The 25,799-nt window shown below is 36.2% G+C and overlaps 1 protein-coding gene and 1 pseudogene across 1 annotated transcript in view; one reads left to right on the top strand and one right to left on the bottom strand.

The window, feature by feature from the left end:
* The window catches only part of LOC131042243 (soluble inorganic pyrophosphatase-like), a 153,859-nt pseudogene extending 142,333 nt beyond the window's left edge, over nucleotides 1-11,526 (bottom strand).
* Nucleotides 11,527-13,723: 2,197 nt separating this feature from the next.
* The window catches only part of LOC131042237 (novel plant SNARE 13), a 40,647-nt gene continuing 28,571 nt past the window's right edge, over nucleotides 13,724-25,799 (top strand). Inside the window, exons 1-4 of the mRNA XM_057975563.2 lie at nucleotides 13,724-14,169; nucleotides 18,883-18,975; nucleotides 19,313-19,406; nucleotides 19,519-19,556. Coding sequence (XP_057831546.1) covers nucleotides 14,093-14,169; nucleotides 18,883-18,975; nucleotides 19,313-19,406; nucleotides 19,519-19,556 — 302 coding nt within the window. The 5' untranslated portion in view covers nucleotides 13,724-14,092. The remainder of the gene's footprint in view (nucleotides 14,170-18,882; nucleotides 18,976-19,312; nucleotides 19,407-19,518; nucleotides 19,557-25,799) is intronic.

Below are 25,799 nucleotides of genomic sequence, written 5' to 3' on the forward strand. Positions count from 1 at the left end.
GAGGAAGATTTTATCAAAATATTACATAATTGCTTTTATAGTTCAGGTATAACTTAGATGATTTCATTTGAGAAAACCCTAACCCCACCCAGGTTGGGTTAAAAAAATATCAGAGGAGAGAGAGATCAGATCAACAGATCTGATGGCGTGCTGAAACTGGCCTCTACCTATGGAAAAGTGAAACAACCCATTGACGTAGTAATACCTGTCAATAAGCATGGTCGAGCACACTTGCAGGGACAAAAGTATTTGTTTTGCATTGGAGAGGGCATGGGTGGTGTCTGGAATCAGCTGCAAGTGTCATGACTGGAGTTATGGCAGAGAAAAAAAGCAACTGGAATGAGATCGGGTCCATAATCAGACATTGATTGAGCAAAGAATGACCTCGACCATCGTGTCGACAACCACCTTGCATAGAGCATTCAAAACCCAATAGCCACCACGAATTCAAACGCCCACCATCGATCTGAAAGATTCGCGCGAAGATGGACGCGTGAGATCTCTCCATGTAAGCATCCAACATGCCCAATAGAAGATTAAAACATGGTCATCGGATTGGGCCTTTAAGAAGATCCAACAACCGCAGATGTCCGAAGTGGCACCCGGGTCCACGCTTCACTGGTTGTGTTTGACCGCCAACTGCTCTGAGTTCACATCCTGCAAGCTCACTGTGGGTCTATTTTTACCCCACGGGATAAGCTTTTCTTGCTTCTGTTTCGCTTTGTTATTTCTTATCCCGCGTCAACACACTGTTGCCTTCTTAACTCCGCGGGATAAGGGGAAACACACATCTACCCTTTGTCTTTTTTATCTCGTGGCATCACTTTTGCACCATTTTCCCCCCGCGGGATAAGGAGGAAATACTTCCTCACCTCACTTTTCTTATCCCACAGGCTCCTTCTGTTGTCTTTTAAACCTTGTGGGATAAGAGGAAAGCCATTCCTTGCATCACTTTTCTTATCCCACAGGCTCTTTGGAGTCCCTATTTTACCCCGCGGGATAACGAGGAAACACATTCCTCCTGTCACTATAGCTTATCCTGTGAGGTCCGCCTGTTGCCTTTGAATGCATGCAAGACAAAGGGAAAATCCTCGTTGCTGCTTGTTGTTCTTATCCCGCGAGATGCCGTTGTGTTCTTTCTAACCTCGCACGGTCCACCACATTTGAAAATCCTATGACCAATAAGAGAAAAGGGGGAAATTGGCCCGTTAACGACCAGGAGGCCTCCAATCGGTAAAAATTAAGTGAGTTGACCGATCGACTTGGTCAACTCAGAAATAGAATTGGAGCCCGAAGAGGATGCAAGGACAAAAGAGACTCCCTCGCAACTATTGTTTTGCTTATCCCGCACGGTCTCCCTTGTCTCCATTTATCTCCGCTGGAAAAGTGTTCTTTGCTTTACCTTGACTTTCTTATCCCACATGACCTTATCCCACGTGACCTTATTCCGCGAGACATCCCTGTTGAGGTTGGAACAAAAATTGCCAACATAGATCTCTTGCAATGTGTGTGATTTTCTTGTTGCAATTGAAGGTTTTCTCAAAATGTGAGGTACGGGTTTTTATTCTTTCCCTGATCCTTCAATTTGAATTTCTTGGCTATGATTTACATGTGTTATGGAGTGAATTGAATCCCTCTTGTTCATTGAATTTAGTTCCTTGTTTGATTGTTGCAATGTATGGGGTTATGCTGCCCAAATTTTCATGTTTGACCCTAGGGGCATTTTGATTTAATTTTTAAGGATGCTTAGAGGATTTCTTGAATGGGTAGGATCCTTTTTTTAAGCAACCCTAACCCCATTTGCCAATTTGATGATCTCAGAAACCCAAATTGGATAGCAAGGTGCATCTACCATGTTGATGCATAATTGATTAGCAGAGTGGCACATCTAATGTGAAAAGTGACACATTTTCTACCTTGTGGTGCATCTAACTCCTATAATGGCTTAATTGATGCCCAAAATGACACGATTGATGCCCATAGTGGCGTATCTAATTAGTAGTGTGATACCTTTGATCAATTTTGGTATGTGGTCTTTGTTTGGTCTTGTTTTGCCTCTAGGTTGATTTTGGGGGCCTAATTAACCTTAATGAAAGTGTCTTTTGATGATTTTGATACGATTATATGATATAGCACAAATAATTGTGTTTTTAACTTGATTCAAGGATCAATTTGGATATGTTCTCGAGGTAGTTTAGCTATTTGAGTATACTATGGATGCATGTGAATATGACATTGTAAATTTGATCATTATTAGACGTGGATTGGATTCATTGGGCTCAATCTATGCAATCTATTGTCTTTCTATTGGCATCTATATTGAATGGTTACATTTGTTTGGTTTCATTGATCCTAGGGTAGGTAATAGAGTCAATGACAAGAGTGGCTCCCAACATGTCCCCAACCCAAAGTGGCTTGCTAGAAATCATGGTGTGAGGAGTTACTTAAACAATTGGAAACATTAACTAGAACTTGGGTTGGGTTAAAATATTTAAATAAGATAATTGGTGCCCCAAAATTGCCTTAAGTGCTAGTACAAGACTAAGGAAGTCATGGGAAGGCATGATCACACATGTAGGCACTAGATCTTATTTGAAGTGGTATTCCTGCACATTTGGCACTAGATCTTGCATGATCGTCATTATTGTCTATATGAGAGAATGCTTGGATCCACGCAAGCCATCTCTTCAAGCTATGTAATGACATTCCCCTCTCTTGCTCTCTGTGTACCCAACCTTGTAGATATGAGTAGTACCCAGATGATGTTGTTCCATCCTTGTTGTTGTTGTTTCATTTGCTATTACATGGATGCCCTATGTGCGGGCCATGGTGCTATGGTATTCTTGAGATACTGGATGTGAGTTGGATTTTTACGTGATGACATGATGTTGTATCTTATTGTGTCGTTTGGGATGGCACTGTGTATTGTGACTCTTCCTACCTTTATATTGATGTTGCATTATGGTCCTCATTGTATGAGATGTTCTTGTTGAGTACATAGTCCATGGGTGATATTGTGTGATCCTATTACTTCCCTTGCATGATTTGTATGACTATTTGGGCCATGTGACTATCTCCATGAGCACAGTGGGGTTGACTTGGGTACCACACGGTCAAGTGGCATTGGCAACCACCATCAAGGACCAGAGGAATTGGATAGCGAGTGACTTGAGGATGTTCTTCCTCATTCCCCAACAAATATTTTTTCTTTTTCTTTCATTTCTTGCAAGGTTGTAATCTTGAAATTATTGTATCAAGCACTATAATCATTGATGATACCTATATATATTAATCCATGAGGGAATTGATGTAAATTATATCACATTGTAATGAGTATATGTATCTTTATGTGGAATGGTGTTGAAATCAGCCACAAGCATGACCTTGTATATTTATCATTCATGTAGTAAGGCATGGTTATCGTAGGAACATTTCCATTGGTGCTTTAAAATGAACATACATGAGTCTCTTCTAGTGTTGAGGGATGATTTAAATCATCTCCTAGTTAGTCTTGGGTTTCTTTGTTAGTGTTGGATGTGTTGCTTGGGTAGTAGTTCGTTAGGGGACTTTTAGAGGTGACTTAATTTATCTTGATTGGAATTCGAGAGTTTAGTCTTTTGCACGTGCATTGTTGGTTAACAATCTATTGACTTTATCCTGAGGTTTGGCATTATATTTATAAATGTTATGCATGATGACAATTACATTCAAAAAAATATTTTCATGCATTCCTAGTATAGTTTGCTCTTTCCTCTAGGGCTCCTTAGCGGGGCGTTACGAGTCCAACATGACTATATTGATTTGGAGGTATGCTAGCTCTCAAGCTCCTTTTAACTATGTTTCTAGAAGTTGTAGATTAGATTGTGAAGCTCATAGAAGAATATCACAACACATGGTCTCATACACCTCGAAAAATGAGAAAGCGGCATGAGAAAAATAAAAAAAAGTTTTGGGTTTGAAGAGATTGTCTATTTGAAAAGTTTTGACAAATGTGAGTTCACGTTAGGATCACAAAATGTAGAGTATGAAAAATAAACTCCTACAAATGATAATCAAACCCTTTAAGGATTCAAGTTTTGACCCTCCACTTAGGAAAGACTTTGAGTAACTATTGTTGGAATACACTAGAACACTGAGAGGGGGGGTGAATCACTGTTCTATATAAATTTGCAAATAGTAACTCTCAAAATCAAATGCATAAACATCAAAGCACTCGGGAGGAATAACATTTACACAAGACACACCATAACACTAGTATGTATGTGGAGAACCCTGGATGGGAAAAACCACGAGACTCCAAAATCTCACTGATTACATGTATTCCTCACTAGAAAAGATCTCATTGCTCACACAATCAAGGTCTCACTAACCAAAAACCCTAGGATCACCAACCCCCTTACAAGTTTAGGAGCACCAACTCCAAGAAGCACTCCATCTATGTAAAAGACTGAAACACACAAAGTACTACTCTGCTTACATTAATATCACTAGTTACAAATGAATTCTATAACTCACAACTACATCCCTCACTCCTCTCTTCAAATAAAGAACATTTATGACCTCTGCAAGATACAATGTTTCATTTTAAGGACAAAAACACCTTTACTTTCTGTGATACTATTTGCAATCATGAAATCATACTTACTGAAGTATATGACTTTGTGTATCTGGGTTAATCATCTGACCCCTTCTACCTTCTCTCTTGCTCTGTTGTGCATATACTTAGAATAATATCTTTTGTCACCACACACACCTCTCAACATTTATTCTTTAATTTGTCAATTCTATTCTATACATCATCCATTGATCTTTCTCTCATTAGTTTGTCTATTTGATTCATAAACAAACTCTCTGACAAGCATAACTTCTTCAATTTGCATACTTTAACATAAAAGTACATGTCTTGTTTCACCAAAAGCATCTGCTCACAAATCATGCAAATGTCTTTAAGATTATCATCTTCATCAATAATCTGAACACCAACATTCTACTTATTTCTCCATTAATAATAGTTGAATAAAGAATGAAACTTTGACTTTTAACCCTCAATTCGACAACAACAACAACCACCGAGCCAAGTGTTTTTTGGTTTAAATCATCAAATCCATCAATCAACCAACAATTATCACAATTGGTTACATGTAGAACAAAAAAAATAATTATCTATTTAAAATATTTTGTCACAGGAAATAGTCGTTGATATTAAAAAACTAACCTTAAAACTTTACTTTCACACCTTTGATAGATTATAATTCAAATGTGACATTAGAAGTCATACAAATAAAATAATGTGGTTATTATCTTGATGTTATTCTTGTTTAATGCATTTTGTGAAGTCCTTGTTGTTGATGATTTCCTGTCATCGTTGGAATACTTTAGACCACTGAGATGGCAGGGGCGGGTTGGGGGGGGGGGGGGGGGGGGGTTGAATCAGTGGTTAATAAAATTTAAACACAATAGCACTGAGATGCATATAATTCTATAAAACAAACAAAAATAAGGCATACAACAATCCACTGATTAGAAGAACCATAGAAGCACATCACATGACATAGATATTTGAGTGGAAAACCCTATAAGTGTAAAAAACCACTATGAAAGTAAATTTTATTATGCTTCAAATATGACTTTAGAAGTCATACAAATAAAATAATGTGGTTATCATCTTAATGTTATTCTTGTTTAATGCATTTCATGAAGTCATTGTCACTAATCTCACATGTCTTTAGACACCAAATCTCAATTGTCTTTTCTGCATTATTAAGGAAACATATAAGTAATATAAACAATGCACATTGTCATTCATCAACCCAACTTGATCAACCCAACTCTCAACTTGGACGAACACATCATGTCACTCCACATACACTTGTCCTATTATCATATGTTCTTTGATGAGTAAGCATCAACTTAGTTAATCTCTGTCAAGCAACATCACTGTTCATATCATCCCGATTGACATCAATGACAAACCAATGCCAACAACTATGACCTTCAAGTTTACCCACTAATAAACTAGATGTGTGTTTTAATTATGCACATGAGTTATTTGAGTTGTTTAGACTTTAGAAACTAAGAGATCAGACCACAAAGGTTTTTTGGACAATTCAATAGCTCTTAGTCCAAGATGAATGGGAGGTGCAAGAATGATAGCGTGATGCGTTGGTGTCATGTATGAACATAAAACTAGAATTGTAACAAAAAGCACTGATAAATCTACACAATGTTTTGATATGTAAAGAACAATGAAATATAACCAAAAAAATGATTAAGTTAATTGAAGCGAATGCATTAACTGCAATGAAACAATTGAAATGAAAAAAGGAGGAGAGGTTTAGATATCACCTTAAATACCAAATAATGTTCACAAACTCTCTCCAAATAGCTCCTTCACTAGTACCTACACACATAATACTAAAGAGGGGTTGGGCGACTGTATAGGGATTTGCCTCAATCAAATCCTTGTTTCGGTGTTCCCACCTCCACAAACAACCTTAGACAAGATATGGACAAAAGACATAAAAGAAGGAAAGAACAATATACTATCAAAATAAAGACACTATGCTAAATAACCTCAAAAAAGTTTTAGCCTCAAGCACAAGATCTTAGTAGCTTGCAAGTGCAAGGAAATAGAAAGAAATCCCAAAGTGAAAGTGATCTTCTCTAAGTAATGTCAATGTAGTAATAAGATATCACTACTGTAATAATAATAGTAGAATAACAAAATGCGTAGAATGTTGTGAATGTGAGTGTAAGAATGTCCAGTAATAGAATGCAAGAGAAGTTGTTTTAGAGTGATAGCAAGAAAGAATGGAGTTCAAAGATGAAAAATGGAGGCAAAAGAAGAAGGTATGACAAAATAAATGACTACCAAATACCAGTGCATGTTGGTAGAGGTATTTCATTATCCAAGCAAGACAAGTGCAACATCCCAAGGGCTAACACAATCACAATTTTTCATGGGATGCTAGCACATCGCATAGATATTTGCATGATGCATGTAGATACATGCAAAAACTAGACCTAACGGTTGAGAAATCAAGCATGTAATGTGGTAAGATATGTTTCAGAATTAAGATTAAGGTTAAAGAGAAAAATTGTCTTAATTGTAACTGAAGAGGAGTGATTATGTGATGTGAAACTGCATAGGATGCAAATTTACGACATTACATAAACATTATAAAACATGTGAAAGGGCAAAATTGAGGCACAATTTTAAAATGACTAAGGAATTTTTATTTATTCACGTGCTCTTAGGGATTATAAGCTAAAATAAAATAGAATTGCACTTTGGTGACTAGTAAACTAAGTTTGGTTTGGTTTGAAAAAAAGAAGCATGAACCACAATATTTATACACACAACATATGTTGTATATATTGCTATTTTTTTTGATATATACATGAATTTAGAACCCTAAATCATATAAAACAAATAATGATATACAATGAACAATGATATGCACATAAAGCATATGCAAAAGACAATGATAAATACAACAAGATAATATATGTAGTGTTTATATTAATGTTAAAACCCTAGATCGTCTAAGCATATATCTATAAATAAAAAATATTTATGTATATCTACCTATAAAATGACACAATTATAAGTATATACCTTCATGATGATTATACATATACGTCAGATCTACATTTACTTCCCAAAAATGGTGGTGATCTGTGTATATATGTTGTTTGTAATGATTCTAGACTTTGTGTACTTGATCACAATGCATGTACATTGTACATTTATTTTCAAACTTGCAACTCAATTGCACAAATTTTTAATAGAATCCTTGACTGTAGGGTAGTATGACAGGTCTAAAGGGCCCCAAAATGTTTTTGCAAAAAATTACAATCACCAAAATATAAAAAATTATATGTCAAAAGTCATCTCTTGGCCCTCCTAAATGTAATCATGGTGTTATTTTTGCAATTTGAAGTTTCTATAAAATGTTGACCTCCATGACCTCCCTTAGTAAATTCTTGAATGTACAAGATCAAACTCACCAAAAACTCAGAAGAACACGTGTTAAAGGTATTGATTCATCAAAGTGTGCCAAAATATATAGCTTGCAAATGACATAAATACATTATGTGTAAAAAATAGCTTAAATCAAATCAAGCACATACACACCTCAAAAAGATCAAATGAAGTTTTGGTGTTGATAGATTGGATGTGATTGCCCATAAATTCAACAATATGACAATATGATCAAGATGATTAGATGATAAAATGACAAACATAACATTAACATAATATTGGATCCCCTAAACGGGGTGAGAGGCCTCCCTAAATGGAATTCTCAGTAAGAGAACCGAGGGCAAGGATTGAGAGGTTTAATGGATGGCTAAGACTAGAGTACGATTAGGGCTTTGGATAAAATTTGTATTCATGCAACAAGGGTCACACGAGGGATAAGTTTTAGGGCTTGAGACAAGGTTAAGACAACATTCTTATAGGAATGGTTAGGATTAAGAGGTTGAGTTGAGATGGATGAATAAGATATAAAGTTGGGTTGACTTTTGGATACGTGTCTAGGTTCAATGAATGGGATACAAGGCTTAAGTTAGACATGGGAAGGGGACAAGGTGAGACAACTGTCACATGACTACAAATTTAGATTATCATCCACGTGAACAAGATGAGAGGCTAGGATTGAATGGACAAGGATGAAGGTACATTAAGAATATGTGAAATTAATTAATATTTATTTATTTAACCTGATAGGATAAAGGTAAACTAATTAAATAAATAATAAATATTTACTTAGTTAGCCCAGACGTTTAGTAGAGTTGGCTTGGATAGTGGGTTTGCTCCCCATTGGTCTTAGGTTCGAATTTGAGGCTTGGAATCAATTGATGGACCTGACTTATGGGCAACTTGCTACATCTCCGAGGACTAGTCTCGCCTCAGCTCACCCCAAATGGGCTCCAGGTTGGCTTGCTGGGATACCCTGGACTACCAAAATAAATAAATAAATATTTATTAGTTAAGGGTGTTAGGATGGGAATATGATAAATTAAACAAATAGTAAATATCTATCTAATTAATGGGTTAAGGTAGGCTAAAATTAGATATGACTAGGTAAGGGACAATTTTAGGTGTCTATAGTATCCTAGGTGCATATAATATAATCAAGTAATTAATTAAATAGAAAATAAATAACTTGCCAATATTAGTTTATACAATTTATTAATAAAGTATTATTAACCACTACACTTTATAATGCCCATGGACCACAAGATCATTTGGAGACACTTTATTAACATTACATATAATAACATGTGTCATTGTCTTGATGTTGCAACATATTAAAAAATACATGTAACTAGAAAACACTAAAGTATTATTAGATTTTTAATTATTTAATATTGTTGCTTTACTTTACCAAAATAAAAAAATTGTGGAGTCAAACAAAAATGGAAGGGCTCAAAAGTTCAATGAGAAGTGCAAATAAGGGTATAGTAATTTACACTCGATCTACAAAAAAGATGGTATTGGTTCAATTGGATCATTCTTAACAAACTTAATATTCCAAAAGTAACAACAAAAGAATGTTAAGAAAATCACAAAAGATGCAATGAAAGTTTGAATGATCATATCAAAAGAAAGTTACTATGGATAATGAAAATGTGAATCTAAATAATATGGGAACAATGCAATATAAGGTCCAATTCACACTCAACAATCACTCAATAAGGTATAAGATATATGCATAAATCAAATGATAAACAATATTACCATAGCAAGGACCTTAGATTGCCCCATTACTAATTGATAAATACTTGAATGCTCCATGTAGATTTGATTTCAAAGTTTGTAGCATAACTTTAATATCATCATATGCCATGATGAAGGTTTGATGCTTGATACTTGATGATGATAAGGCTAGCTCAATAATGATAATGATAAATGTGTGCTCAAGGTAATATATTGCATATGATACTTGATCATAACAGTGCCACCTAGGGACAAATGAATCAGTGAAGATCTTTTTTTTTATCGATAATTTATATTTATATTATAGAGCAAAATATCTATATACATGCTTTACCAGTTCATGAAAACCAAAAGGGATGAACCCCACCAATTTGACAGTAGAGAATAAGCATACTAGACAAAATACTAATAGTAATCCATTACAAACTAAATGCCAAAATCTACTATTCAAAATACTCATTCCATTGAAAACTATCAAAAACTAGAACAAGAACCCTACAAACTCCTACTTGACTTCCATACTCTTACCAGAAAACCTGTCTCATCCACCTTCAGCACCAGCCACCTACTTTCCACAATCATGCTTTTAATTTTCCGCTCGAGCCAAATTTCTCACCTCCTCAGCCGAGTGTATGTAAACTAGAAGGTCTTCCCACGCCTCCCGCGCCTCCTCTATCCTTCCCACCTAGTCTACACCATCTCGCCAGAGCATGAAAGGTTGGTATTCCATGTTCACCTGGTTTGACATCACTCCTCCAAATGGATGCCTCAACTCCTGCCCGAGATTGGCTCTTCCCAACAAAGAGATCAAACCACACAATGAGTGGAGGGGAACACAAGTTTTGGTCACCCAATCAACTTCTACCTTTGTACCAAAGGAAAGACTGCATGCCACAAACATCAACACAATGCCTATGTTTATTCTATAACGAAACTCAAAGACCAAATATTCATGACCGAATAATCTCTTGATAATGTCCAAGAATTCCTCCTCATTACACAAAAAAAATCCCACCCAATTGCTTATTCGAAATACTCCCTAAAAAGGCTAGTTGTTGTTTAGTGGAATGCAGGGTAAAATTTGCCTCCATTGCAAACTGCCTAAAGGTTAAATTTTTTCACCTTTGCTGCACACCACACTTCACTACAAAAAAACAAAGAAAGAAAGTTTCTCTTCAACAAATACCAATGCCACTAAATCCAGAAAATTAGATTACAAGCAATGCCAACTCATACACACGCCAGAAAATGTGCCACCCAACCTCCGTCCAATCACGAATACACTTTCATAATGATCAAACTAGGTGGCAACTCACATTAAATGATATTGGAGAGAAATCGACACAAAGAGAATAATGCAGGAGTAAGTTCGATGAGTTCGTGCATCCCAAAGGCAAGAGTTATCATTGTCACATACTTGCTCAAGCAACCCATGCCACCTTAGCCTCTGAGCTGTCCCACCATGGAGTCCTTTGGAGGTCCAACTCACAACCCAAGTTGGAAATAGCATTTGCCTCCTCATTTCCTTCTCGTTGAATATGTGAAATTTTAAAATCTTGAAGATAATTTAATTTTGTTTGAATAATTGAAATAAATTTATTTATTCTCTAGCATTGTGCTGAACCACCAACAATTGCATCTGTTACAATCTTGGAATCCCCTTCGAGGTGCAATTTTGGAATTTTGAGATTACCGGCCAGCTCAACTGCCATCAAGGCGGCTTGGACTTTCGTCTCGTTATTTGTTCCAACCGGTAACCTTTGGGCTCCTTTGATGAGAACCTTTCCTGCATCATCTCTCATGATACAACTAGCACCTGAAATGCCCGAGTTACCCCTTGAAGCACCAACAAAGTTTATTTTTACCCATCCTTGTTTTGACTTACCCCAAATGAATTTAGAGACAACACCCCCCTATTAGGATTTACCCTAGACAACCCATTAATGGGCCGAATGAGTGAAGATCTTATTTATATGCCTCACTTAACATTTCATCAATGGTGGATATTAATTAGAAAGATCAATGGATGAGAAAATTTGAGAGAGGGTAGGACCTAAATTGCACATGGATTGATGAGGTCGAAGGATAAAGAGGATGTAAATACATAGAGGAAACAAATAAAACTTTTATTTTATTTATTTGAGGTGGGAAAATCAAATAAATTATTTGAATTTATCTAATTTTGTGAGGAAGTGTGAGTTAATTAGATAAAATTTAAATATTATTTAATTAAAGTGGACCAAATGATGGTTTAATTAATTAATAAAATCATTTAATTAATAGTGGAGGAAAAATGGTAAATTAATTAAATAATGAAAAGTTATTTAATAAATAATAGAAGGAAAAGGATAACGAGTTAATTAAATGATTAAAAATTTATGATTAATAGAGAAAAAATTAGCTTAGATAATTAAAAATATTTAATTAATATGGATAAAAGAATTAATGAGAAGGTGATAACACGACAAGATGAAATGCATTAGTCATTTTTAGATGTCTACAATTATTTTATCAAAAAGGAACAAGGCACTTGCTTCTCACTATAATATCATTTATGCCATCAAGGATAATCTTAACCATTTATCATAAAATATAAACAATCTCAATGAATTACAAGACAATTTGCATACTTTATATACTATAACAATAATCAATGAATAGCTTATCTCAATGTTATTATCTTTTTTTACAATATTCTTGTTTACTATGACAACATTGACTAATGTAACCTTTATTAGCTAGGTGACCCTACATTTCCAACACATTACAAATATTGTTATCAAGACTTAACCAAAATAATTAATTTACAAATATATTACAACAGTAGGAACTAGTTGTTGCATGACCCTTGTATTGAACACTTCATCCTAAGCGAATCATTTAGTGAATTTGACACAAAAATTACATAGTTGAATCTCGACAAAACAACATAATTTGATACAATGTGAAAGATGTCCCACTTGTCATTTGATGAGCTAAACAGACTCTATAATTAATGGTTTAAAAAACACAAAATACTTGTTGAATATTTTACGAATGGGTAGCAAGTTAAATAGGCTTGATCTTGAGGAAAACTCCATGGTTAAATGTGTTGATTTAGAGTAGTACTTGGATGAGTGATCTCATGGGAACTCTTAATGCTTCATCCCCATAAGCATCACCTTGATGTAATGAATGCTAAGTGGACCATTTGTGTTTGTGAGAGATGGGTTCACACAAACTCTTACACATGAATGAGTCAATGAGTTTGATTTAAAAACTATGCAATTGAATTCTAATAAAACAATATGCAAATTGGATGAACTAAAGGGGCTCCATAATGAATGATTTATAAGACATAACATTTGACGAAGGTTTTGTAAATAGAATATCAAGATAAGTGGGATTGATCTTAAGGGATACTCCATGGTTAAGTGCGTTTGAGTTAGAGAAGTATCAAAATGGTTGCTCTCCTAAAAAGTCTTGATGCTTCATCTCTATAAATGCAATGAGTGCTAACTAAAATGTTTATGATTACCATAAATATATAATTTGTATTAACCACTATTCATAAAATATGTTTAATGTGTTTTCTCGTAATCTACACAATTGAACCTTAATAAAACAATATAATGTGATATTGCAAAAAATGCATGTACCTTCATTAATATGCTCTTTCCACATTTCTTACTCCTACAACTTTCTCACTCTCATCTTGATACTGGATAAAGAGTGATTCCAAACATTGATGTAAACAAAATCTTACAAAAATTATAGTCCAAAACAAAACAACAACAATCATAATAGAATGTAGAAATCTAATCTCTAAATTTAGTTTTGTTTAGAAAAAGAGAGAAAAAATAACGTTGCAAAGTAAGTGGGTAAAATTATTGTTAGGCAGTCGCAAAATTTTGCTAATGACACGTCAAGAAACGGCAAAAAGGACAGAACGCGTAAGAGAATTTTAAAATAAACCAAAAAAATACATATTATTATATAAAAATATATATTTATCTCCACACTGACAGATGGTAAGCCTCTTTGGTCTTTCCTAAAATATTACAGCTAAATCAACAGCCTGTGTTTTGTCCCTCAAAAAACATTATACAGAGCTAAACATTCCTGGCACGATCCAAATTTGGCGTGTAAATTGTATTATTTGGGGCCTAAAATGGCGGAAAACTATGCAGAGTAGTGCTGGATCTGGAGGCATAATTTAAACAGGCGAAAAGGGGCAAAACATCATAGATCATAGAGTTTGCATGAGATCTGTGCGGGAAAAACGAGAATTGAATTTGGGAAGGGTATAGGAGAAGTGGCAAACTGGGGATAGAAGAAGGGAGGGGTCGCTTCGTGCGATTCGACGAAGTGCCATCGCCGTCGCATCAGATGGCGGAAGGCATCGACCTGAGCTCCACGCTCGCCGACATTGACGGGCAGCTCAAGGATCATTTCCGAGCCCTTTCGTATGTATTCATTTTCTTACTCTTTCCCGCATTCAGTTGTTTCTGTGTACTAGGGTTTGCTGGTTCTTAGTTTTGTTCAGACATTCTTTTGATGAAATTGAGAGGTTTTGTTCTTTACCATTTGTTTATTCAATTTTTTCATAGCATTAGGATTTTCTATTTTTTGCTTTTGTTGAATTGTTAGTTTGATTGAAATGTGAGGCGCCATGTTGAGCCATTCACACGCACAGGCACACTCACTCTCACATACGGCTCTGCGTCTTCGGGGTTTGAACGTCAATTATTCACTCTATCAAATCCCAGCCCGATGTCTTGCTTGTTGACTGCAGAGCGTTGGGTGATATGTTGACTAGATTAACAGCATAGCTTGGATCTCCGATGGACGGAGGGCAACCTACGTTATTAAAATTACTTGGGGTTTGCACCCTGCTCTGACCGTTTTTCCATTTTTTTGTTTTGATTCCAATTAACAATTAGCTTACCAGAATGCTGGGAGCTTGTCTCCGAGAGGCATGAATCCTCACCTTTTTGGTTTCATTGCTCTGTCTTTGCCACTAACTCAGGCCTGTTGACGTTGTTTTATTCGATTTTTCCGGTGCATTAGGTTTTGCTATTTCTATAACTAGGAAAATTCGTCCAATTCCATGAGATTTGACACCCAGTTCAGTGGTTAGTTGAACATTGCAGTAGATAAGCACTACTACATTTAGTGTATTAGGTTTGTTACCACGATTAAGTTTTTTTGAAATTCTCAGTTGCTCTGCGAGATTCGACCGAGAGAGTAGAGACCATCGGTCAGCTAATTTTTGCAGTAGTAGTAAATGCACACATTCCCAGGCAGAATAGGTATCCCTTGATTCTGGTTTATCATTTTTTTACGTCATTTATAGTTATTTTTGATTTTTTGTTGGTTAATTGGCCCCATTTAAACACAGAGTGAGCATATCTTTGGTTTATGGATTATTTCTGTACTCTTGTATGTATATTTTTTTTTGCTATAATTGAGTTATTTCAGTGTCTTTGGTTTTGTTATTTGAATTTCTTTGCTTTCTATGCACTGTTTCTGGTGTACACTGTGAATTTATTCCCTTGATGTTTCAGAACAAACTCCGTGATCCATCATCAGGAAGGAGAAATCATTGTTTCTTTGCTTCGTTTAATTTCCTCTTTTATTGATGGGATGCAATACCTCACGACACTCTCCTTCCCCCCTCTACCTGCACCAATGCTTAATGACTGATGAGGGTTATGTGACAAGTTGGCAGAGCCCATTTTTCTATTGGCAAGAGTTAACTAGAGTGCCAGTGATCTTGGATCCCTCTTTGATGTATAGTGTGATGGATGGATGGGCTGTAATGCTGGCAAAATTGTCCCATGTTCAAACCCGACTATAACTATTTTTCACCTTAATTAACGCTTGGTTTACTGCTTGTGGGGGAGTTGGTCTTTCCGAGAGCCTTGGCCTTCATGGTGACATCACTTTGTCTTTGTGACTAAACAGGGCCTGCTAGAGTTGCTTGTTTAATTATTTCTGCATGTTATGTTTTTTTTTAATTAATTTTGTTTTTATTTTTTTTACTTGAGGTATCCCCGCGACCCACAGCCCAGTGCCCAATCTGCATTACCTTGGGCTTACTTTACTGCCAAGTTGGGGCCAGGAAGGGGTGAGCTAAGGCGAGACCAGTCCTCTAGGGATGTACGCAGCCGCCCGCAAGCCACATGCATTGGGCGAACCCGAGCCTCCTCGGTGTTGAACCCGAGACCAATGGGGAGCAATCCCACAGTTTAAGCCAACTCCGCTACTTGTGTGGGCTTTTTAATTAATATCGTTGTTAACCTCAACTTTTGGAGTATTTACTAGCTACGTGGGATTTGCCTTTGAGATCATCAGCTAACTAGCCATGGAAATAGAGTGACACTCCTAGGTAGTAGGTTTGCGAACCCTTTGCAGAACAAGTATGCCTCAATGTTTTTACCTTATCAAATTTAATTCTAGTTTATTTTGATAGTCTGTTGGTAAAATGCCTCATTATTAAACATAAATTGAGCATATCTTGGGCCCAAGGATCATTTCTAGGCTCTTTTACATGTATTTTACTTTTGCTATATTTAATTATTTCAGTGCCATTAGGTTTGTTATTTTATTGGCTTTATAGTTTATTCAATTGTGCTTTTATTAAACAAACCATAGCAACCTCCACTACTTGGTGAGATCTTCAAGATAATTTGATTGGAGAGCCTTTCATGATTAGATTTCAATTAGGCAAAGATGCCAAGGGATGGAGGGAAATTTTGCTGTCAATATTGCCTGGTGCTTGCACTAGGATTTGACTATTTTTAGACATTGATGAATTAATGAATTTTTTTTCTGTCTGAATGTGACAGAGCTAACCTTGGCATTGCTTGCACCTCGGCCTTCTTGGTGACAGTGCTCCATCTCTGCCACCAAGTAGGCTTCTTCCAACAGTGTCAGTGTACTAGGTTTTGTTGCTATACTTGTATTATTATTACAATATAGACATTCTTATTGGATCCATGAGTTTTGACCTTGCACTCATCAGCTCACCAGCCACAGCTCTCGATGCACGCTCTTTTTAGGAGAAGTCTTTGGGTGGCATAAGTATTCAATGATTGTGATTTTCTTCTTCTTTTATGTTGGTAAATTTGTATCTCTTTAACCATTGTGGGAATATACCATTGACCATCTGTACTGTCAAATTCTCCTAGGACTTGCCTGTGAAGGGGTTTCAACTTGGGAACTTGTTTGCAAAGCCCCATAGACTGGGCAGCTATTTTGATATTCCAAACAAAAAATGCCAAATGCAGCATGATAATTTTACTTATGCAAGTCAGTGGTGGACCCTGGATTTTTTGTAATTCTGATTAGTAATGCAAGCCATAATGATAATATGCAAAATGGAATTGTTATTATTATTGTTATAAAATGTTAACATTTTTGTTCGGAATCCTGATTGGCTCCATGGTATTTGTCTCGTGATCACTGGTTTACCAGCTGTTGAAATAGATTGAATTTCCTACGTAGTAGATTTACAACTCCCCTTGCAGAGGAGGTATTCCCTAATGCTGTTTTCTCTATAAAATTTAGTCTTTTGGTTTATTTTGATTTTTTGTCGGTAAACTGCCCCCTTTAAAACATGGGCCCCCCTTTTAAACATGGCATGAGCATTTCTTTGGTGTAAGGATTATTTCAAGTCTCTGTTTGATGCATTTTTCTTCTTCTTTATTCAATTATTTCCATGCCATAGGATTTGCTATTGTTTTTGCATTATTCAATTGTGTTTTTAGTGAGGGAAAACAGATGATAGTGGCCTCCACTGCTTTGTAACCCAAGGGAGTCTCGAGACAAGTTGACTAGAGAGCTAGTCAAGCTTGGATATCAATTTGGCATACACTCCAATAGACAGAGGTACATCTTTGCCGGCGAAATTACTTGTTTCTTGCATTACAATTTTGACCATTTCTAGGCCTTAATTAATGTTTGGCCCTCTTATTGTAATGGAGCTAAACTTAGCAGGGTTTGCATCTTGGCTTTCTTCGTGATATCACAGCGTCTTTGCCAGTAGACCAGGTCCACTATGCTTAATTCAATTGTTTCAGTGTAATAGATTTTGTTGTTGTTATCGTCATGATTATCAGCATAATAGGAATTCTTATTGGTTTCATCATCATGAGATTTGACCTTGTACCTATTGGTTACTCAGCCATGGCTGTAGATACACACTCTTGGGTAAATCTCTCTTAATAACCATGGTGGAATATACTGTTCACCATGTATTCTATCAAATTAACCTTGGACTTACACATGAAGGGGGGATTTAAACCTGGGATTTCGCTTATAAAGTCCCATTCGTTTACAATTTTAGCTCATGACAGTTACCAGCATTGCTATTTTACTCATTTAGCAATTGCTTGTGATAGTGTTGTGTACTTCAATAGCATTTGGACTTCAAGACAATTATTGGTGATCTCCAGGAGTACACATTCAGCTTAAATGCCATGACTGGGTGTTATTATTCCATTAAATTCACCCGATATTGAATTTTTTTTACCTTTGACGTATGCTGTATGAAGAATTATGCATATTTCTCAAATTTAACCCACAGATGTGTCTTTGGGGATTTTAACCTGACCTCTCATCAAGAAAGTTCCATTGGTTTACCACTTGATCTAGTCCCAGTTAATTAGTTCCAATTCTTTTACCAGTAGATATTAACAATTTAGCCTTGCTATTTTACTCTAGTAGCTATCACCTTGGGTAGTAATCTCTGCTTTGATAGCATTAAGAGTCTGGGACATAATATATGAGACTTCTGTGGATTTTCTTAAGAAAATGATCTGCCGTACAAAAAAATTAGAATATTTTAAACTTTTTTTTTGGGTTCAAGTATTTTCAACCAATTATTAATTTTTGAGGAAAGAATTAATGCAACTTACTTAATGTTTAGTGATGCTAGGTAGTGTCATTTTAAGTTTTATAACATCTGGAGATGAACTCATATGTGTCTCTGAGATGGGCACATGTCTGATTCAGGAGATGATTAAAATGGGTCAGAGTATGAGTCTCTGTGTAGCTATGGGGATTCCACAATCTGACTCACCTGTTTGTCAAGTAAAATTTGCTTGTTTGTTTCAAAAGATATGTGAATTGAGAATGTTCTTTATATGGCCCTAATGTCTGGCATTTCTTTACAGAAATGGGTTCCAGAAACTGGACAAAATTAAAGATCCAAACAGGCAGAGCAAGCAGCTTGAGGAGCTTACTGGAAAAATGCGTGAATGCAAACGGTGAGTGCTTTTTTTGTAGCTTTATTTTATCTTACTACAAGGTATATTTGCAATTTAATTTTGGAGATCGAAGAAATTTAGAAGATACATGTGCAGATGTTACGATACGGAAATGGATCATATGATTTGATTTGAAGAGCCCTGGCTTTTTGTAGTCAAGATCAGAGTGTCTGAATATTGCAGGCAGAAAAATTCTGGCTATTGTCTATTATATTTTGTTTTCTCATGTATTCATCAATTATAGGTTCACTGCTTTCTGTTTCAATCCAATCTATGTAATGTTTTCCACTTTAATCCATCTATTTATTTTGAAACATATTACAAATTCTTCTCTCAGGCTAATTAAAGAATTTGATCGAGAGTTTAAGGAAGAAGAGAGTAAAAATCCACCTGAAATCAATAGGCAACTAAATGAGAAAAAGCAATCAATGGTAAACGATTTGTATCTTTTATCTTAGCCTGGTTAATGGTGAAGTTTAGGTTTTTGATCTTTGTTTTCACTTCTTTCATCTGGTGCCTTACAATTTTATGTTTTGGGTGCAGATCAAAGAACTGAACTCTTATGTTGCATTGCGGAAGACGTAAGTGTGTAATTACTCCAGTTCTTCTGAATGTTCTATTTGTGCAGGAAGCAAAATTCCCTTTGTATTTTATATGAGTATAATAGGTACTGTCTGGCCTCAGACATCCATGCAAATGTAAAAGCTTGGTTTTGGACAAAGGCTTCCTTGAAAGTAAGAAGAGAATAATTAACTAAGTACCTTAGGTCTCAGTAATGTGAGCTTGACTACTCTAATTAACCAGGTTCTGGACATGTGAGAAAGTTTCTAGAAGTTGGTCCGAATAGTCTTAAGATTATAAAAGTTTCATCTTTTGTTGTTCATGCTGATTGAGTAAGGGATCATTTATAAGAATTTAGCCAATTACCCAAAGCAAAACCAATATTGTTAATGCTGGTAACATTGAAATGGTCTCTTTCCAAGTTTGGGATTTGCATTCTTATCTGTTTATTCAACCACCAGGAATGACAGGAATCAGGACTAGTACAGATTTTCGAATTTTCTTCAAATTTTGTAGTAATTTTTTCTGTTTCCTTTCCTTGACCAGATTAATGTTAATCTAATGCCTAAAGAGTGTTGAATTTAAAGGCCTGAATTATGTGTTTAGTTATGATTCTCAATTCTAACTGGTTCCTTGGAAGTCTTTTTTTTTGCTCAACCATTGACTGTTTTTGAATGGTCATTTCTTTTTCTTTTTCTTTTATCCAGTTTCTTTGTATTCTGTTTTGCCATTTGATTCAATGGGCAAGAATGTCCAAATTTCCTGCCAAAAGAGGAATCTGCATTTGAAGGGAATATTATTAGAATACATCTGATGCTCCCATTTGCAATTCATCAACATAAGATTGATTGATACTGGTCGTAATTTTCACAAACAAGGTCCACATAGATCCATGCATTGGATAACTTTATCTTGACTTAATTAGGTATAATGTCGTAGTGATCAGAATGCTAAGACTCCCTGATTCACACATATATATTGCTTAATGCCAAAATTACAAAGGAAGCTTTGGAAGCATTTCCTGAATCTGTTTTGCAGTTAATGTATCTCAAAAGGGTTGAATTCATTGACCACATTGTTTACATCTATATGAATTTACGAAAAGATTCCTTTCATCAATCAAAGTCTGTTCTCAAAATCCTATCTTGATCTAAGTGATTTGAATGTGTTACATTACTCGGCGATCCAAATCTTCACTTCTATATCCCCACAAATCAGAACTTTCACTATGTACACTTCTGCAGCAAGAACAATCATCCTGTGGTCCCCGGTATGTGTCATTTTTTGACACGTCCTGGTACCAAGGATGCGGGGACGCCTCAGAAATGCTCCCTGCTGTCCCGAATCAAAATGCTTTTGGCCTTGACGTCCTGGAAACATGGGGATGGCTGGCGATCCCCAAGATGGTTGGGGATGTCAATGACATCCCCTGATTGTCCCCAAGGTTGGGAATGTGCTGTCCCCTTGCAGTTACACACTGATAAAAAAAGAGAGGCCCAAAATGAACTAAAAAATATTTTAGTGTTCTTTTATGGGCCCCTACACCAGTCTCAGCCCTAAATGAGAGATTTCCGTTGGATATTACATCGTTTCCTATATGGTTCAGTGTTTGTTTTATGTTTCTTATTTTTGGTTTGTAAACTTAGTATATTTGTTTAGTTTGTAATTTGTTGAACTCGTAAGTGCCAGATAAAGCACATGGTTGCAATCATACTTTTGTATAAATATTCCTCATAATGCAATATGAAGGTAATCTTTCTTTTGGGATTCATTTCTCTGATATGGTATCAGAGCGTAAAGGATTTTGTGCCTATTATTTAGTTTTCCTTATAGAGGTCGTCTCTTTTGTATCTTGAGATCCGGGGGAAAATCATTTTTGTTAGCTGCGTGTTAGTTTAGAATAGAAGGCACAATCTTTTAATTTTTGTTTTCCATCGGCTCCCATGTACTCCTCTGTTCATGTGCGCTTATTTCACCTAATCGAAGAATTGTGAGGGTGAAATCTGCTCTTGCAGCCCATTATACGTCTCTGTTTTGATTGTTGTTTGTATTGCCGCCATTGCAAGCTACTTCTAGAGCTTTATTCCTCTGAAAATAGTCATTATTTTTTGCAAAAAAAATACTCATCCAATTTCTTCAGTGAGTCAATTGTTGAGCAAGAAGAAGATGAGGAACTGATCCAAGCGCTGGAAGGAGGGTTATAAGGGTGTATTCAATGGTGTCGTTTTTACGGATTCCATCATTGTTTATCAACGTGTCCCACGGATCATGAGAATTTATATCCTGACCAGATTGCAAGCCGCAGACCTCGACTTCAAGCTCTTTATTATCCAAAGCGAAGCCATTTTCTTTGCCGTTAATTTGTGCATTTTAGAAGATTGCAGCCTATTGACCTTATTGGCTCATTCAAGACGTCTGTATTTTTTTCTTCTCCATTGTTGAAAGACTGCAACGTGAAAGTAGAACACGCAAAGGCGTCAAATGATAATGGCTGCCAGGAACTATTGACAGGCATGGTAATTGAGATGTTTCTAAGGTTAATCTTAGAGTGGCTGAACAATTGTGCCCTTAGCTGATGAAGACTGACATGATTCTTAAAGTTCCTTCTCCAAAATTTGGTGCTGGGCGAATTGCTTCTGTTAGGTGATCAAAGTGTACTTATATTTGGCATTGACTTTCTTATGGTGAAACCTCACGGGTATTTGCAGCTTTATTTAGGAGGGAATAATGGAGTAGATTGGCTAGGGAGTTTTCGAGGCTGAAATCCTTGTCCATTACAAGATGAAAAAAAATAGTATGTTGCTTCAATTTAGTTCCCTCAAATTAGGATATTTTTTAGCTCCTATGTTCTTTTTGCATTTGGTGAATATTTGAGTGCATATTTGGGTGTTGGAGATTTTTAGATGGGATCATTTGTTGTAATAGCCATTTTGATACATTTTGTTAATATAATAGCAAACTGATATTATGATATTAAAATGTAATATCTTAATATCATCAATTAGATTCAAACCCAAGCTAGGAGAGTTTGATAACGTGGAGTTGTAAAGTTTCTTTGGAAGCCATTATCTAAGGGTGTTTTGTGACAAGACATAGGAAAGATCGTCTAGCTAACACAATGGCAGGGAGTTCTCCTAAATTTCTTCTTTCCGACTCTTAGGTACTATACAGAAATAACTGTTCTGCACGGAAAGAACAAACTCAAAACTCAACTTGAGTTTGAAGAAGTTTGGGATGTGGTTAGTGGAACCACAACACGACACAAGATAGATGCTGATGAGCAGAATAAATTTGATCAAGCCGATAAAGGGCAAAATTGGTCATTTTGTTCAGTGTGTCTGATGAAGTTCAGCCTTTCATCCGAGACTCGTCCACAGCCAAAGACGCATGGGACAAGCTCAACACTGTATATGAGGCAAAGAATCATAATCAGATCCTAAATTTGCAAAGTCAACTACATGGCCTGAAGATGAAGAATGGAGAACAGTCAGAATCCTTTCTCAAAAGGATTGCAGAGTTGAGAGCTTCCCTACAAGCATTAGGAAAAAACAATTGATGATGCGTTTTTGGTACCTATTATTCTATGAGCACTACCTTCAAGATATAAAGTCTTTGTGACAACTTTGAATGTTACTGAGACAACATCTACTTTTGAGAAGCTAGTGAATCTACTTCAGAAAGTAGTGTCTATAAGCCAGGAACATGATCAAGATGATCATGCAATGACCACATGACATCAAGGCAAGAAGCCTATGAAGCAATTTAGTGGACCTCCAAAATTTGGTAATTCATCCCGATCTCAGAGTAAGTGTCCAATATGTGAAAGAGTTGGACATGATGTGAAAAATAGTTGGTACAACTCCTTCAACAAAGGATCATCCAACAAACCATATCCAAAGAAGCCATTTTAAAGTGGCAAACCACAATGGGAGTAGAAGGACAAATAGAAACAACAAAGCAATGTTGTTGAAGCAGAAGATTCTCTAGATGAAGAATACATGCTTTTAGCACACACTTTAGATGATGGTTCTCAATCAACATCTATATGGTATGTGGACTCAGGTGCTACAAAGCACATGACGGGACAAAATAAGTGGTTTCTCACATTGAAATTTCATCACGGTACAGTCGCTCTTGGAGATGAAACCACCTACATCATCAAAGGTATTGGTGACATCTCTTTGCAGTTTGGCATGCATCATTGTAGGCTTACTAGAGTTTTGTATGTGCCAAGACTTACCAAAAATCTTCTTTTTGTTAATCAATTTCTTGAGCACAACCTTAGGATTGAGTTTGATACCAATCAGGATAAAAAGATTTGTCTTATCAAAGATAAGTCTAAGAATGAAAAGATTGTTGCTAGTGCTACTGAGATTGGTAAAATACTAAAATATTTAGGCTTGATACGATTGCTAATAATCAAGCCTTATTGAGTAAGGATAATGATCTTGCTATGCTTTGGCATCGTAGATTTGGTCATTTAAGCACTAGTTACTTGCTAAAACTTTAGTCAGAAAAGCATGGTCAAAGGGCTTTCGTTACTTGAGAAGTCGAGTGTTGTTTGTTCTAGTTGTTTTGCTGGAAAACAACACAGAGCACCCTTCTATCCCATCGAGTATCGTGCAAGCCAACCCTTGCAATTGGTGCTTATCGATCTGTGTGACCCCATGACACCTACTCATAAAGGATGTAAATACTTTCAACTTTTTGTTGATGATCACATAAGGAAAATGTGGGTATGTTGTTTGTAGCATAAAGATGAAGCTTTTTCCTTCTTCAAATAGTTTTGCACTCTTGTGGAGAAAGATACGAATCATCGTATTCATGTCCTTCGCTTAAATCGAGGGGGGAATACACTAGCACAAAATTCTCCATCTACTTGAAGGAAAATGGAATTTGACATCAACTGATTGCAACATACACACCTCAGCAAAATGGAGTTGTTGAATGAAGAAATCACATCATCGTGGAGATGGTACGAAGTATATTGAAAGATTCTCAACTAGAGCATGCATATTGGGCTGAAGCTGTTCACACAACGGTTTATCGTTTGAATCGCGCACCAACCAAAGCCCTTGATGGCATCACACCAAAAGAAGCATGGACAGGGGTAAAGCCTTATATCTCTCATCTTTGTGTATTTGGATGCATTGCTTTTATGCACATTCCTAAACAAAAAGGAAGAAGCTAGATGAAAAATCAATGCAATGTATTCTTCTTGGATATAGTAATGAGTCTAAGGCATACTGCCTTATGGATACTAACTCAAAGAAGATATACATCAATAGAGATGTAATTTTTGATGAGAAGAGTGAGTCAAGTTTTCCTCACATGGATGGGAAAAATGATGGGAACGTTGATGGCCAGTCAACACCCACAAATGTCACAAAACCTTTATTAATGTGGTATACTAGTAAATTTCGTGATGCAAAGCTAGACAAAGTTCCAAACACTTCAACTTTAGGTCCAAGGACTTGCAACATGGCTCGCATTGAGGTAAATCTAGCCTTGATGACTTCAGTTGTCGATAATTTTGAACCATCTACTATTCAAGAAGCACTTGAATTAAAGTCTTGGAAAGAGGCTATGGATGTAAAGTATCAATCTTTGATGAAAAACAACAACTGGGAGCTTGTTGATCTACCACTTGGTAAGAAAGCAATTGGATGTAAATGGATATTCAAAACCAAGTATAAGGCAGATGGTAGTATAGACAAATATATAGCTAGACTTGTAGCCAAGGGTTATGCCCAGAAAGAAGGAATAGATTATGAGGAAATGTTTTCTCCCACAAGAAATATTAAAACCATTAGAATGAGTTTTGCTTTAGCTGCCCAATTTGGATGGAAACTATACCAAATGGATGTAAAAAGTGCATTTCTTAATGGAGCCTTGAAAGAAGAGGTCTATATGACTCAACTAGAGGGAAGTATTGCACCTGGTAAAGAAGTAAAGGTATACAAACTTGTCAAGTCCCTATATGGTCTCAAACAGGCTCCTAGAGCTTGGTATATAAAAATTGATGAACATCTACTACAACATGGTTTCACTAGGCATCCATATGATCCAAATCTCTCCTTAAAGGATCAAGGGGGGGATATTGTGGTCATTAATGCATATGTTGATGACTTAGCTATCACAGGAAGCACAAAAGCAATGGTTGAAACAACCAAGAATGATCTCAAGAAGGCTTTTGATATGACAGATTTGGGGCTACTGCATTATTGTCTAGGCTTAGAAGTATGGCAAACTAATCACCATAT

This window comes from Cryptomeria japonica, chromosome 1 (assembly GCF_030272615.1).
Source record: "Cryptomeria japonica chromosome 1, Sugi_1.0, whole genome shotgun sequence".
NCBI classification, from domain to species: Eukaryota; Viridiplantae; Streptophyta; class Pinopsida; order Cupressales; family Cupressaceae; genus Cryptomeria; species Cryptomeria japonica.